The sequence below is a fragment of the Trichechus manatus genome, unplaced genomic scaffold (assembly GCF_000243295.1).
Source record: "Trichechus manatus latirostris isolate Lorelei unplaced genomic scaffold, TriManLat1.0 scaffold00112, whole genome shotgun sequence".
NCBI lineage: Eukaryota > Metazoa > Chordata > Mammalia > Sirenia > Trichechidae > Trichechus > Trichechus manatus.
In genome coordinates, this window is record NW_004444048.1 from 9,566,484 (window position 1) to 9,583,867 (window position 17,384).

Consider the following 17,384-nt stretch of genomic DNA (forward strand, 5'->3'; position numbering starts at 1 on the left):
CAGAACACTTCATTGTACTCATCAGGAGCCTGTACATAGATCAAGAGGCAGTTGTTCGGACAGAACAAGGGGATACTGTGTGGTTTAAAATCAGGAAATGTGTGCGTCAGTGTTGTATCCCTTCACCATACCTATTCAGTCTGTATGCTGAGCAAATAATCCAAGAAGCTGGACTATATGAAGAAGAACGGGGCATTAGGATTGGAGCAAGACTCACTAACAACGTGCATTATGCAGACGACACAACCTCACTTGCTGAAAGTAAAGAGGACTTGAAGCACTTACTGATGAAGATCAAAGACCACAGCCTTCAGTACAGATTACACCTCAACATAAAGAAAACAAAAATCCTCACAACTGGACCAGTAAGCAACATCATGATAAATGGAGAAAAGACTGAAGTTGTCAAGGATTTCATTTTACCTGGATCCACAGTCAACACCCCTGGAAGCAGCAGTCAAGAAATCAAAAGACACATTGCATTGGGCAAATCTGCTGCAAAAGACCTTTTCAAAGTGTTGAAAAGCAAAGATGTCACCTTGAAGATTAAGGTGTGCCTGACCCAAGCCATGGTGTTTTCAGTCGCCTCACATGCATGCGAAAGCTAGACAATGAATAAGGAAGACCGAAGAAGAATTGACGCCTTTTGAATTGTGCTGTTGGCAAAGAATATTGAATATACCATGGACTGCCAAAACAACAAACAAATCTGTCTTGGAAGAAGTACAAGCAGGAGGAAGGATGGTGAGATTACGTCTTATATACTTTGGACATGTTGTCAGGAGGCATCAGTCCCTAGAGAAGGACATCATGCTTGGTAGAGTAGAGGGTCAGTGAAAAAGAGGAGGACCCTCAATGAGATGGATTGACTCAGTGGCTGCAACAATGGGCTCAAGCATAACAACTATTGTGGGCATGGTGCAGGACCAGGCAGCGTTTCGTTCTTTTGTACATAGAGTCGCTACAAGTTAGACCCTAGTCAATGGCACCTAACAACAAGATACAACGACTAAGGATGACTTAGGAAAGTCCAATTTGTTTATTCTGCTTTTATTTTAATTTTTACTTTTTGGACAGAGATCAATGTTGTAATTCTTTTGTGTCCAGCATTCATGGCCCCATCTGTGTCCATGGGTTTAAAATGCAGAACTCTTCTCTCAATTTTGGGATTGGACAAATGACTCAGGCCTGGATGATTTGCTTATTTAATTTCCTTGGCTGCAGTAGTTGGTTCAAACCAATTACAATCAGGTTCTTTCTCTAGGGGTTGAATTTTGAGTAGAGTACAAAGGAAAAAAACATTGCTGTAGCTGAGTCATCCTGATTTTGACTCCTTGACTAGATTTTTAATTAATCCCTGGTTACTGTCTTTTCAAGGCTTGGTTGGATTGTTTAGTTTTTTTATTTTTTTTTTACTTTTATTTGTTGTTGTTGTTATCTGCCATTGAGTCATCTCCCAACTTGTGGAGACCCCACGCACAACGGAACGAAATGTTGCCTGGTCCTGCATAATCCCCGATCAGACAATTGTGATCTATAGGGTTTTCACTGGCTGACTTTTAGAAGTCAATCACCAGGTCTTTCTTCCTAGTTGGTCTTAGTCTGGAAGCTCCACTGAAACCTGTTCAGCATCATAGCAACACACAAGTCACCACTGACGGATGGTAGCCGTGTATGAGGTGCATTTGAATCAAAATCCCGGTCTCCCAAGTGGACGGTGAGAATTCTATTAGCTTCTGCATATCCTTCCACTAACTAGCCTTTTTGGTGTAGATGGGCCAGAGTGAGTTTCGGCTTCTAACCCAAAAATCTCACTTATCACACTTTAATATCAGCATGGACAAAGATCCGAAGAATCTGTAAAAACAAGAGTTTAAGTTGTTGCTGTAAATTTTATATTAAATTATCAACATGCTAAATTATGAAAACACTTCTTTTTATAATAAGAGCTCAAGAAGCTTTTTTATTGTGCAACAGATTTTTCTTCATTCATACAGTTTAGAGGGTGGGCAGGGATGAACAGACGACCAGAAAAATGTTGCCGAATTAGGGTCTGCGCCCTGGAGCAGTGGAGCCAATGAAACGTACTCCAAGTCAGAAAGAGAGAGAAAGTTTATTAGGAGATGACAATGGGCAGTCCGGCAGAAACACAGGCTGTGTTTATGGAGTCCCAAGAGGCGATTTTACATTAAAGCTTATATATGATTCTTAAAAGAGTTAGAAGTGTCTTTTGGCAGTTTCCCACAGATGGCCGGATGAGTTACACATTACAAGACAACTACAAGAGACTATCAGGCTAAAGAGATACGTGCTGGACATCCCCTTATCAGGCTAAAGATTTACAGACCAGATATCTGGGCTCTAATCTCCATGGGGGGGGCTGTAAATCACAGGTGGGGGGACAGAGCTAAACAAATTCATTAACAAAGGTATGGGGAAAGGAGAAGGCAGGCAGAAAAAAACTTGAAAACAGCTTCAGCATGGCCTTAGTTATGTCAAGCTCTCAACTGCCCGTTTTGAAAAGGAGAAAACATGTTGTGGAGTATTAGGGTCACAAAATGTCTTTATTTTTGATTGGTAGATTTTAGGTCATTACATTTGGCTTTAAGCCTCCATTTATTCACATGTTTAGAATTTATTTGAAGATAGTGAAGAAAATAAAAAACTACTTAATTTTATCAAAAGGCTTTTTAAAGGATCACTTTTTTTTTATTGTGATAAAAATATACATTACAAAACATTTGCCACTTCAACATTTTTTACATGTACAATTCAGTGACCTTGATTATGTTCATCATGTTGTACAACCATCATCATCTGTTACAAATTTTTCCATTACCCTTAACAGAAACTCAGTGACCCCTAATCAATGACTCCCGTTTTCACATCCCTACCACCCCTGATTGGAGCCCTGGTGGTGCAGTGGTTAAGAGCTTAGCTGCTAAACAAGAGGTCAGCAGTTCAAATCCACCATCAGCTCCTTGGAAACACTATAGGGCAGTTCTACCGTGTCCTATAGGGTTGCTATGAGTCAGAATCAACTTGACAGCAATGTTTTGGGGTTTTTTTTGGTGGTTTTTTTTTTGTTTTTTTACAATGCCTGGTAACTACTAATGAACTTTGATCTTTACACATTTGCCTGTTTTAGATCTTTCATACAAGTAGGATCATAAAATATTTGTCCTTTTGTTACTATTTCACTCAGCATAACGTTTTCAAGGTCCATCCATATCGTAGTATGTCTTAGGACTTCATTTCTCATTAACTGAATACAAGTACTGTATAGAATATTTATTTTGTTATTATTTCTTAATATTTTAAAAGCTAAACTATATCCACATATTGTCTTCCATACATTGTTACCTGGTTGTAGTAACTATGCCTCTTATTTTCATAATCTACTTCTTTCTCTTAACATTATTTCATATAGTATTTATTGCTATTATAAATACCGACACTGCCCACCAACTTAACACTTTTATTAGACATATAACAATTTATTGTATTTATAAACTATAGTTTGAAGAGTTATTTTATTGATGGTACATTTATAAGCTTGTAAATAAGAATCGATTCATTTGTGAAGGAAACTCGGTGTTGTTCTTATAAAGAAGTTTGTGAAGCCTTTTTTACCAGGACTAAATGAATTAAACTCAGTTTTTGCTGAATTAAACTGATCTTTTTACATGCCTGCCAGGGACTTGCTCTCAGCAGAGTTAACCCAGACTTTTCATAGGCATCTGCCATTTGACTTCTTAATTGCTAGTAGCCATGGGAACTGAGGGAGTTTCACTCTTCGTCAAGCCAGGATGTGAAAGAAATACACTCTAAAGAAGGGACTCTTGACATAAGTGTCTTTTCTCCCCCCTTTTATTTATTTTATTATACTTTAGACGAAGGTTTACACAGCAAATGAGTTTCTCATTAAACAATTAATACACATATTGCTTTGTGGCATTGGTTGCCAACTCTACGACATGTCAACTCTCTCCCCTTCTCAAACTTGGGTTCCCCATTACCAGCTTTCCTGTCCCCTCTTGCCTTCCCATCCTTTCCCCTGGGCTGGTGTGCCCATTTAGTCTTGTTTTGCTTTATGGGCCTATCTAATCTTCAGCTGAAGGGTGAACCTCAGGAGTAACTTCAGTACTGAGTTAAAAGGATGCCTGGGGGCCACACTCTCCATTTTTCTCTAGTCTCTGTCAGACCAGTAAGTCTGGTCTTTTTTGTGAGTTTGAATTTTCTTCTACATTCTTTAGCTCTGTCTGGAATCCTCTACTGTGATCCCTGTCAGAGCAAGTCAGTGATGGTAGCTGGGCACCATCTAGTTATGCAGTACTCAGTCTGGACTAGGCTGTGGTAGTTTTGGTCCATTAGTGTGACACAGGTGTCTTTTTGTGTAAAATGAGCCTAAGAAATGTTTCTTTATGACAAGGATGAAATAAAAAAAATTGTTTTGAAATGGTCCTCGAGCTAGCCTTTTCTGAAGTTTCCCAGACAACTTAAAAGCGTTTTGTTTTAACAAGCTGTTTCTGGGAAATGAGGTACTGATACTGAATGGTTATTACAAATCCCTGAGACATCTGGTTAGAGCTGTTTAACATCAACTAGTGATGTTTTTATAACCTCTCCTAAAGGATACATAACTAGAATTGAAAAACCTCTGTAATTAGTCCCTGAAATCAATCACTGTAAGCCTCTGTACACAATTATTCAATAGAAACCCATTCTCAGTCTTCTAACCCATCCCTCTTGTGACCTCAACCAAAGATTAACCAATCAAATTATTGTATTATAATTTCTTTGTTCCCTGGACTATATCCGTTCCTGTTAGAAGCTCTCTAGATGGAGTCCAGGGATGCATTACCCAATAAGCAAGTTAAGCATGGGCTTACTTGTGCTTACTTACTAAACCCCAGTCAGGGATTGTAAATTTGAAAAGAGGCTTTGATTCTATAAGAAGGTGCTGTGGGGTTGGGAGAGAAACAGATGCTGGCCATACCTAGAAGCAGAATCTTTGATGTGGTTAAAAAATGTGAAATTGTTCAGTACAGATGATCTGGTAAGTGTTGTAGGAAAAAAACATCACAAAGTTTAGTAAAGCAAAAAAATTTTTATTCGGCTTATATTTAAAAAGGCTAAAGTGGGAAATCGAAAAAGCCTGCTGCCAGAGCCATGTCTACCCGAATCCAAGAAATATTACAGAATAGATGAAAGTGGGAAAATGGACAAGCATGCTGCCAGAGCCATGACTGCCCAAGTCCGAGGAAATATTACAGAATAAGCAAGAATGGGGAAACGGACAAGCATGCTGCCACAGCCCTGTCTGCCCGAATCCAGGGAATGTTACAGAAATGACCAGTATATATTAACATTATAAATGGGCAAAACCATTGAATGCTTCACCTTTTCACATATTGGCTAGAAACTGTAATCCTGCATTTTGAATTGTCTTTGTTAACAATCATTGGTAAAGTTTTAAGCAACAGTCAGAAGGGTCTTCATTGGTCCAACAAATCTTATATTCACTAAAGGCTAATAGAAAAAGATAAGAGTGGAAAGTCTTTTGTGTTCTGTTTGATTGGTTTATGTGAAAGGTTTCCTAAAAGATATTTTCCAAGATTGTCCAAGCTACTGTCTTTATATCTCAGGGCCCAGTTGATGTGTCCTTGTGAGTCCAGCTCCAGCTGGGTCACAGTCTCTATGCTCAAGGACAGGGAATAATGACTCCAATATTATTTTCTAAATCATAAGCAAGGTAAGCACCATGCTTAACTTGCCTGTTGCATAATCCACCTCTGATTTATTTAGAGCCAATTGGAAGAAAATTTTTTAAAAAATTATCTTTTTCTGTTTCCAGCCCTGTTTCATTTCTTTGACTTTTAATAAAGTTTAAAATAGAAAGACTCAAATCCGCTTTACAAGAAAAAACAATAGAATTTTTTTTTTTAACTACTAAAGGGAAGAGTGGGAGAGAGGATTAAAAAGCAGTCTGCCCTTGAACAGTTAAGAAGATGAAGTAAATAAATGTTTCTTTTATAACTTTGACTCTGTCAGATGCGTGTTTAAGGACAAGTACAAATGGAAAATAAATGGGCAAATTCCCCTGGTGAAAATAGGGGAAGGAGCTCCCCTCCTCCATTGCTTTCTTTAGATACCACTTTAGATAACTTTCAACTGCAAATTCTTTGTCTTTCTAAAAAGTACGTATGTAAATGTAACTTCAGGTAATTATCCTCTACCTTCCCATTTTTTCTGGGAAGGAGATTAGCATAAATTCAGGTGGCTCAGCCTTATCTCCAGGCCAGAAAGATTAGAAAATTAACAATTATCTTTAAAATATGAATGTAACGATTGTACCTCCTTACCTATATAATGGTTAGGATTTCTTTCTGTTTTGGCAATCTGTTTTTAACAGATTGCCTATAATGTCTCACATTCTGATTTAATGCTTATTCAATAATAAAACTTTCTTTTCTATTTTTGTGGAAAGGTTTTCTGGGTTGGGAGTAGATTTTGTTTTTAGTAACTTTTCCCCAACACATGATGCCTATGAATAACTTCTATACTGAAATTATAGGAAAAAAATCAGCTACAGATTATATAAAAAGTACATTTGTTAGGAGTGTGCAGTGGTTAAGCGCGGGCTGCTAACCAGCTACTCAAAAGGAGAAAGTTGGGGCAGTCTGCTTCCATAAAGATTTACAGCCTCCAAACCCTATGGGACAGTTCTTCTCTGTCCTCTAGGGTCACTATGAGTTGGAATCTACTGGATGGCAACAGGAACATTTGTCGGGCCCCACAAGAAGGATGGGTCAACATGCTTGTTGCTCATTAATCTTTCTTTGGGGGCTAGAAGTTGCCCCGCTAAGCTCATCTCATTGCAAGGAGGAACTTGCAGACTTGGGGATTTTCGCTAAGAAACGCAGGACCCTTCCAGCTTTCTCCTCTCTCAGCTTGGAGTGGACCTTTGGCTGATACTAAAGGAAGCAGCTTTGATATCAGAAAAGATTAGAAAATTCTCACTCTTGTTGAAGAGGAAAATTAATAACAGACATTTTACTTTGATTTAAAGATTTTTCTTATCCAGGAAACCAAATATTAACCTTTAAAAAGCCTGAGGCAAACTGCAATAGTAGGCCAAAACTGCTCTACAGCAATGTAAATTTGTCTTGTCCTGCTAGAAAAGGATAGTCATCAAACCATTACCTCCTCATTTAAATCTCAAAAAGTCTCCTGACTGCAGGTGGGTGGATATTAGTAGCTACGCTGCAGGTGCTAAAATTATTAGTTGCCAGGCCAGAAGTAACATCATATCTGTTGATCTCAGTAAAAGAAGAAAAACCAAAAAACCAAACCCGTTGCCATGGAGTGATTCCGACCCATAGGGACCCTAGGGAGAAGTGTTGTAGGGGAAAAACATCACAAAGTTTAGTAAAGTAAAAAGAAGTTTTATTTGGCATATATTCAAAAGGACAAAAGTGGGAAGCAGACAAGCATGCTGCCACAGCCATGTCTGCCTGAGTCCAAAGAATATTACAGAATAAGCAAGAATGGGAAAACGGACAAGCATGCTGCCACAGCCATGTCTGCCCGAGTCCAGGGAAGGTTACAGAATCATCGGTATATATCAACATCACAAAACGGGTAGAATCATTGAAAGCGTCACTTTTTCACTGGATTAGCTAGAAATTGTAATCTTACATTTTGAATCATCTTTCTTAACAATCATTGGTACGGGTTTCAGGAACGAAAGTCAGGAGGGTCTTCATTGGTCCAGCAAATTCCTATTTCACTAAATGCTAGTAGAAAAAGATAAGAGTGGAAAGTCCTTTGTGTTCTGTTTGATGGGATTTATGTGAAAGTTTCTTAAGATGTTTTCCAAGTTTATTTTAGCTATTGTTACCGCAATAACGCGGATTGGAGCCGCCTGCCGCAATAGCCAATTCTGAGACGGGTGAGATGAGCAGCAAGATGTTTATTATATATCCATATATAGGAGACGGAGGGGAATAGATTCCTCCAAAAAACCTGTCTCCCCCACTGGAGATCGGCTGAAGTCTTTTACAGGGACAGGATTATGGATCTTTTGTGGTAGTTTCTCCTTGAGGTGATGATGTCTTAGATGAGTTAACCTTCTACTGGTATTCTTAGAGGTTATCTGGTGACATCTTTGGGGATTATCTGGCGACATCCTGCTTACTCTTGTCACAAGATGGATGCTTTGTTTGGTTTTTCATTCTTAGATCATTATTACTTGTTTTCCACCCTTCAGGGAGGAACATTGGTTAATCTTAAACCTTTTTGTAGAGACTAGAACGGGAGGGAAACATCAGGAGTCAATGTGGCGGTTAGCAATGGGGAGTAAATAATAGTGAGCCGGGCCTACGCAGCCTCTTCCACTATTGTCTTTATACCTCAGGGCCTAGTTGATGTGTCCTGTGAGTCCTTGTGAGCTCAGCTCCAGCTGGGTCACATTCTGTGTGCTCAAGGAGAGGGAATAGTAACTTCAATATTATTTCCTAAATCAGAAGGCAGGGTTCAATTAATCATGTTAAGATTAACTAATGTAGTTGTTCATGGAGGCAAGTAGCCACAATCCTCCTCATATTCTTGACTCTCCTTCTTCCTCTGTTTCTCTAGGCGAATGGAGACCAGTTGTTGTGCCTTAGATGGCCACTTGCAAGCTATTAGGACTCCAGGCACTGCACAACGAATGGGAGGTGGAACAGGAACACCGAGGCATGTTGCTGAGCCAATTAACTGGGATGTCTCATGAAGCCATGACCCTGGGCCTCGGGGCTGGGGAACCAAATCACATGTGCATTGGCAGCCTCAGCAGCTAATCTTTTTTTTTTTTTTTGTCATCGTTATAGGTGTGTCTATGGCACAACTTTTGCCATTTCAACTTTTTGCAGGTGTACAACTTGTTGGACAGCACTTGCAATGGTCAGCTGTTCAGCCCTGCCCTCGATCAACGTGATTTTTCCATCGCTGAGGACCGAGGCTCAGTACTCCATAGGCAGTGACCTCCTTCCCTCTCCACCCCTCCCTACCCCTGGTAACCACTAACAAGCTCTGGTCTCTCTAAAAAAAAAAAAAGATAACCCAGTGGTTGATTTTCTATTCTTCTCCCTCTTGTTCTCTTTATAAGTTTCATTGTAACTAGCTTTCTTGGAGCCATTTGCTTTTTTTTGGTCTCCCTACATGCTTATAGAATAACTTCAGAAAAAAATCTTTTTTCAATTTCTTTGTGTTTTGATTAATTTTTAACACCCTGAATCAATGTAGCATGTGGTACAGTACAACCATTCACTGAAACTGAGTGGAGAAAATATGCTTGTTTCCAAAGTGGTCCTTACATAAAATGTATTTTTTTAAAAAGTATATTTGTGTTACCTTGTTAACGAACGCAATGGGTTTGCCGTTTGTACTCTCGTTAAGAATAACTAAGAGTCAAGCAGATTTAAAGCGAGGCATAGTTTAATTACTTGGCAGCTAGTAGGGAGACAGGGATCAGTCCCAAAGCACTGTCTCAGAACTAACGGCTGGAGGAAGTTTTGTACCACCTGGGAAGGGGGAAATCATATACATTCATTAACTTCATACATGTTAAAAAAGGAGTCGGGTAGGATTTGGCACGGAAGTGGCGGACAGACTTATCGCTTCTGAAATGTGCTTGGTCACCGCTTGATAATGTATCTCTGGTGATTTTGGTTCCTTGGCATGGGTCTTTTGGTTCGTAGGCAATACTTTTTATGGGATGGGGCCATCTGGCTGTCAACCTCATCTCTTACCACGCATGCCCAGGATTCTAGTTCTAATCCACTGATCTGAAAGACAGCTGCAAGTGGGAAGATCAGGAGGGAGCAGCTTCAAGTTTAACTGCAAGTGAGGTAAATGATGTTTTGTGGTTGACACCATTCTTCTTCTAGAAAAATTTTTAACTGACATAACTTGTTATTTAAGTCCTTTTCTGTCCCTAGCTGGTCTCAACCTCATTCTTAGCACAGTGATAACATGACAGTAATTATAGATATTTAGAAAAATACTTGGCTTATGTATGGTAGTTTGAGGGCTATTTTTATTAAGGGCTATAATAATTCCCAGAAGGATAAATATATCAGATACGCTGATATATGTCATATATACTAGGACATAAATTTTCTTCAACTTTAAGTTTATGTTCCTTTGTTATGACCTACAAATCAAGGAGCAGTTATTCCAAGACATTTCCTCTTCTTTCAGCTCCTGTTGCAGGATTTCCCAGTGAGCATTTCCCCACTGCAGCTGCTCAAGCTGCCCAGCTGAGTCAAGGCCAAATTGCAGAATTGTGAGCAAATAAATTATTGTTGTTTTTAAGCCACTAAGTTTTGGTATTGTTTGTTAACTGTGTGGAACAGAATTTCAAATTCTTATGGAATCCAGACTTTCTGGAGCCACTGAGGATAGATGATCCCCTGAAACTGTAGCCCTGAGGTAATATTTAAACTTTAAACTGAAACTGTCCCCTGAAGTCATCTTTAAACCAAACAATAGCTTATCTTAATTAGTAAAGGAGGTTAGCTTAATTTAACATTGAATTCTCTCTAAAATAATCTTTAGATGTAGAAGCTTGATCACTGACTATTCAACTAGGTTTTTACTCTGAACCGGTTATTGTGTAACTGTCTTTTCGGCCCTGTTTCTGTAGTAACAAATGATTCTTCAAGATTTTAGTATATAAGATGCTGGAGAATCCTTCTTCTGCAGAGCACTTCTTGACCCCTTAGTCAGAGTGCTGGCCAATTTACAAATTGTATACTAAATAAACTTCATTCATTTTCTATCATTGACTTAATGTTGATTTTATTTTGACACCTGGCAATAGGCAAATGATACAGGTACTGAAGACCAAGTCTCTATTTTATAAAGGAAATTTTCCTCTTTGTAATTAATAAGTAAACTGTGGAGGTGATACTTTTGAGTCTGCATGAGTATCCTGTTCTTCAACATACTATTCCCCAGTGGTTTTAGTATCCATGGACGGATCATGGCTGAATCAATTATTATTTTTAGGATTGTAAAATGGTGATGTTTGTTATTCTAGAAGTTCTTCAGTATTTATTAGCGAGAATTCTTCACTAAAAAAGAACTTTACTATCTTCATTTTTCCACCTTTTCTTATTCATTCTTTCTCTCCCTCTCTTTCATCACTGTAGACTTTTTTTAAAAAACTTAAAGTGCTATAATCCATTACTGTTGTTAGCATATTTGATTTAATCTAATACAACCCATGGCAATTTGATAAACTTGGAGCTGGTGACAGCTATGTGGAGAGTGGAACGTTTGGCTACGTGGGGCTAATATGATAATGACTAAGGTCTAAGTGTTGGGGTTGGAGCCTCCTGAATACAAATATCTCATTATTGAATAAGCAATAAGAAAAGAGAAGGTAAAGATGAATTTTATGACACCAATATCGACTGACAATGCTGCCTTTTTGGAAATACCAGCCCTTGGATATGTTGGGAGAGTACGTGAGAAGTACCTCGCATGGGTCCATGGCACCTATACTACAATCCACCTTCTAGAGACTTGGACCTAGATACATTTAGATACAACTTAGATACATCTATGTACCAATAAATCAAAGATTAGAATATTATTTTTAAGAAGTCTCTGTGGTTTGTTGTTTGCCAGTGTCTGTAGCAATAGGCACAAAGCCAGGCATTGTCACTAGGAGCTAAAGCTGGTAAAGGAAGTGGATAAGATCTTAGGCTTTGGAGTCAGGCAGACCTGGTTCTGTCATTTACCAGCTGTGTAACCCTAAGGCAACTATCGTAGATTTTCTGAGCCTCAGTTTCCTGGACATAGTGCCCATCCTTTAGAAAGGACACATAAACAGCTTTGATTGTAATTATGATGATTGATGCATTTGACTAATGGTGTTGATGAAAAATATTGAATATACCATGGACTGCTAGAAGAACCAACAAATCTGTCTTGGAAGAAGTACAGCCAGAATGCTACTTAGAAGCAAGGATAGTTAGATTTATTCTTACTTATTTTGGACATGTTATCAGGAGGGACCAATCCCTGGAGAAACACATCATGCTTGGTAAAGCAGAGGGTCAGCGAAAAAGAGGAAGACTCTCAATCAGATGGACTGACACACTGGCCAACAGTGGGCTCAAACATACCTACTATTGTGAAGATGGCACAGGACCAGACAATGTTTTGTTCTGTTATACATGGGGTCACTATGAGTCAGAACCAACTTGACGGCACCTAACAGCAACAACTTGATAATTAAAACACATTCCCCGACGTAAAAGTTCTCACAGTCTACTGGGGGAAACAATGGAAATATTTATTTATGATAAAGGATGAATAGTAAATGTTCTAATAAATCTATAAACAAATTGTTAATAAAATATTACAAAATGCTATAATATTTGGGAATGGAGAAATCCATTCTAATTGACCAAATCAAGGAAACAATCAAATTGCTTGACAATATGTTTTCTTTTCCTTTTTTTTGAAGAATTCTTTTTTCGTTTTTTAATTGTACTTTAGATGAAGGTTTACAGAGCAAACTAGTTTCTCATTAAACAATTAACACACATACTGTTTTGTGATGTTGGTTGCTGTCTTAGTCTTCTAGTGCTGCTGTAACAGAAATACCACAAGTGGATGGCTTTAACAAAGAGAAATTTATTCTCTCACAGTCCAGTAGGCTACAAGTCCAAATTCAGAGCATAAGCTCCAGGAGAAAGCTTTCTCTTGGCTCTGGAGGAAGGTCCTTGTCATCAATCTTCCTTTGGTCTGGGAGCTTCTCTGCGCAGGAACGTCATGTCCAAAGGACGTGCTCTTCTCCTGACACTGCTCTCTTGGTGGTATGAGGTTCCCAACATTCTGCTTGCTTTCCTTTCCTTTTATCTCTTCTAAGATAAAAGGTGGTACAGGCCACACCCCAGGAAAACTCCCTTTACATTGGATCAGTGATGTGACCTTAATAAGGGTGTCACAATCCCACCCTAATCCTCTTTAACATAAAATTACAATCACAAAATGGAGGACAACCCCACAATACTGGGAATCATGGCCCAGGGAAACTGATACACACATTTTTAGGGGCACATAATTCAATCCATGACAGTTGCCAACCCCATGACATGTTAACACTCTCCCCTTCTTGACCTTGGGTTCTCCATTACCAGCTTTCCTGTCCCCTCCTGCCTTCTTGTCCTTGCCCCTGGGCTGGTATGCCCATTTAGTCTCGTTTTGTTTTATGGGCTTCTCTAATATTTGACAAGGGTGAACCTCAGGAGTGACTTCATTACTGAGCTATAAAGGTGTCTAGGGGCCTTACTCTCAGGGTTTATCCAGTCTCTATCAGACCAGTAAGTCTGGTCTTTTTTTGTGAGTTAGAATTTTGTTCTACATTTTTCTTCGGTTCTTTCTGGGAACTTCTATTGTGATCCCTGTCAGAGAAGCCGGTGGTGGTAGCCGGGCACCATCTAGCTGTGCTGGAGTCAGTCTGGTGGAGGCTTTGGTAGTTGTGATCCATTAGTCCTTTGGACTAATCTTTCCCTTGTGTCTTTGGTTTTCTTCATTCTCCCTTGCTCCAGATGGGGTGAGACCAGTGGAGTATCTTAGATGGCCGCTCACAAGCTTTTAAGACCTCAGACACTACGCGCCAAAGTAGAATGTAGAACATTTTCTTCATAAATTATGTTATGCCAATTGAGCTAGATGTTCCCCAAGACCATGGTCCCCACAGCCCTCAGCCCAATAATTTCGTCCCTTAGGGAGTTTGGGTGTGCCTATGGAGCTTCCATGACCTTGCCTTGGACAAGGTGTGCTGGCTTCCCCAGTATTGTGTACTGTCTTACCCTTCACAAAAGTTACCACTTATCTATTGTCTATTTAGTGTTTTTCCCTCCCCACCACTCCCCTCACTCGTAACCATCAAAGATTGTTTGTTTTGTGTGTAAACCCTTTCATAAGTTTTTATAGTAGTGGTCTCATAATACAATATTTGTCCTTTTGTGATTGACTTATTTCACTCAGTGTAATGCCCTCCAGATTCATCCATGTTGTGAGATGCTTCACAGATTCATCATTGTTCTTTATTGTTGGTTAGTATTCCATTGCGTGTATGTACTGTAGTTTGTTTATCCAGTCATCTGTTGATCGACACCTAGGTTGTTTCCATCTTCTTGGCATTGTGAACAATGCTGCAGTGAACATGGGTGTGCATATGTCTATTTGTGTGATCTTATTTCTCTAGGATATATTCCTAGGAGTGGGATTGCTGGATCATATAGTATTTCTATTTCTAGCTTTTTAAGGAAGAGCCATATCGTTTTCCAAAATGGTTGTACCATTTTGCATTCCCACCAGCAGTGCAGAAGAGTTCCAATCTCCCCGCAGCTTCTCCAACATTTGTTATTTTCTGTTTTTTTGATTCGTGCCAGTAATGTCGGGGTGAGATGGTATCTCATTGTGGTTTTGATTTACATTTCTCTAATGGCTAGTGATCTCAAGCATTTCCTCACGTGTCTGTTAGCCCCTTGAATGGTCTTCCTTGATGCTGAGAATATGTTTTCTTCAGCAAGAATATTTTCCTTTAAACTGTATGCACTCCTTTTTCTCCTTTTTTTTATTATTGTAAACGTATAGATAATACATTTGCCAAGTCAACATTTTTCATGTGTACAATTCAGTGACACCAATTACATCAATCATGTTGCACGACCATCATCAATATACATTGCAAAAATTTCCATCACCATAAACAGAAACTCAGTGCTTCCTAAACAATGATCCTCCCCCCTTAAACTGTACACATTCTTCAAAATAGAATTAAGAAAGTAAGAACATTTTTCATCTCCTCTCCCACCAGCCTTCTGTGATCATTAATGTCCCAGTGTACCTTCAAAGAGTTTCACTACTTTCTCTTTCCCAGAAGTATTAGTTTATTGTGGCTATTGTAACAAATTTACCACAAACTAGGTGGCTTAAAACAACAAAAATTTATTCTCTCACAGTTCTGGAGGCCAGATGTCCTAAATCTAGGTATCAGCAGGGTAGATTCCTTCTGGAGGCTCTGAGGGAGAATCTGTTCCATGCCTCTCTCGTAGCTTCTGGTGGCTGCTGGCAATCTGTGGCATTCCTTGGCTTATAGCTACATAATTCCTGATATGCTGAATATACAAATAGACAATGGCAAGACCATTTATAAAAATAGAACTCTGACCCATAATCTTTAGCTACCAGCCCAGAAAGCCAAACCACTATCTGTAGCTACCAGTCCAGAAGCCTAACAACCCCTGTAACAATGGACCCAAAATGTCCAGTACTTGATTAATAACTGACACCTACCCTAATTTTTGTCCCTGTTTCCAATTTAGGACCAACTGGAAAAAGCCAAATATGCTCCCCTAGCTAATCACAGAGTATGCCCCACTTCTAGATAGCCTGCCTCCAGCTTCCCCATGCCAACAGCTTCCAGTCAGGGCACACCTGGAGCCCTCCCTTGTCTTCCCACTATGCAGTTTTCACAATCACCTACCTGTCTTTTGAATCTCTGCCAAAGGCAAGTGATGGTGGCTGACTGTCTTGCTATATAGCAACCTCTGAGTAAATTGCCTTTTTTCTCATTTCAGTGTCCTTTGTCTATTTCTTTCCTTTTTTTTTTTTTAGGAAGAAGGGCTCTTTTTAATGAGACATCAGATATATTTGTGTTAGGACCACTATTTTGGGAGGTGTGTAAATTCTCTCTCCTGGGCCAGTCCCCCCACCTCAAAGTTTCTCTCTTTGCCACTTTGGTAAAGTTTCTCTTTCATGTCAGTTCTCTGATGTGTAGTAAAATTGGAGCTATTGCTGAAGACTTTGCCACAGTCAGGCACTTGAAGGGTTTCTCCCCTGTGTGGATTCACTGGTATATAATGAGAACGGAATTCCAGCTAAAGCCTTTCCCACACCTGAGACACCTCTAGGGCTTGTCTCCCAGGTGAGCTCGCTGGTGCATGACCAGAATGGAGCCCTTGCTGAAGCTTTTGCCCTACATGAGGCATTTGTAGGGCTTCTCACCTGTGTGAGTCTGCTGGTGCACCACCAGCTGGGAGCACTGACTGAAGCACTTCCCATGCTCACCACACTTGTAGGGTTTCTCTCCGTGTAGATCCTCTGGTGCTTGATGAGGTTGGAGCTCCAGCTGAAGCTCTCCCCACGCGTCAAGCACTCATAGGGCTTCTCTCCTGTGTGCATCTTGTGGTGTGCAATCAGACTGGAGCTCTGGCGGAAGGTCTTCCTGCACTCTCCACACTTGTCGGGCTTCTTCATCATGTGGGTTCTCTGGTGCATGGCCAGATTGGAGCTTCAGCTAAAGCTTTTCCCACACTTGCTGCACTGATAGGGTTTTTCTCCTGTGTGAGTTCTCTGGTGAGTGATGAGAGCTGAACAGTGACTGAACCTCTGCCCACAGTCTGTGCTTTTGTATGGCTTCTCTCCCATGTGAATTCTTTAGTGTCTAATTAGGTTGGAGTTCTAACTAAAGCTTTCACCACACTCTTTACATTTGTAGGCTTTTCTCCAGTGTGGATTCCCTGATGCGTATTAAGGCTGGACCAGTTGTCGAAGCTCTTTCCACACTTGGGGCATGAGTATGGCTTCTCTCCCATGTGGGAGAGAGGTTGGGATTCCTGCTGAAATTCTTGCCATACTCAGCACACCGAAAGGGTTTCTATCCTGTGTGGATCCTCTGGTGGATTGTAAGGTTTGCACTCAGTCTAAAGTTTTTCCCACAATCCCTGCATTTCTAAGGTTTCTCCCTGGTGTGAGTAGTTTGGTGTCTACTAAAGTTAGAATCATTACTAAAGCTCTTTCCACATTCGTCACATTTGTAGTATTTCTCTCCTATGTGAGTCTGCTCATGCATGATTAGAAGGGATTTCTGGCTGAAGGTTTTCCCACACTGGGGACATTCATAGGGCTTCTCACCCAGGTAGGTACCCTGAAGGCCTATGAGCTGTCCAGCTTCCCTACCCTTAGATGGCATCTCTACATGGCCCTCACCTGGGGCATTTCCTAGGGGCCTCCTAGAGCCACAGTCTCTCTCAAATTCTCTTTCCCAATTGCATTGCTGAATGCCTTCCCCTTTAGGCATTTCCGAGAACAACTCATGTGATTTGACTTCCTCAAACATGTTTTGATGAGAGCTCTCCTCATTTTCACTCTGGATCTCAAAATCTTTTATTCTACTGGGTACTGGGTTGATTTTCCTGTGAATTTGTGGAAGCTCTTATAGTGCAAGGAATTTTACTCTTATCTGTTATGTTGTAGACTTTGTTGCAAATACTTTCTCCCAGTCTGTATATTGTCTTTTTTTTTTTTTTTTT

At 39.9% G+C, this 17,384-nt stretch overlaps 1 protein-coding gene and 1 pseudogene across 4 annotated transcripts in view; one reads left to right on the plus strand and one right to left on the minus strand.

Annotated features, from left to right (window-relative positions):
• RESF1 (retroelement silencing factor 1) overlaps positions 1 to 8,739 on the plus strand; it is a 49,343-nt gene extending 40,604 nt beyond the window's left edge. For all 4 annotated transcript variants that reach the window (XM_023738095.1, XM_023738093.1, XM_004383630.2 and 1 more), the window contains one exon: positions 8,641 to 8,739. In XM_023738095.1, the coding sequence (XP_023593863.1) occupies positions 8,641 to 8,669 (29 nt within the window). In that variant the 3' untranslated portion in view covers positions 8,670 to 8,739. The remainder of the gene's footprint in view (positions 1 to 8,640) is intronic.
• Positions 8,740 to 15,737: 6,998 nt separating this feature from the next.
• On the minus strand, positions 15,738 to 17,230 carry LOC101358952 (zinc finger and SCAN domain-containing protein 2-like; annotated as a pseudogene).
• Positions 17,231 to 17,384: the final 154 nt, after the last annotated feature.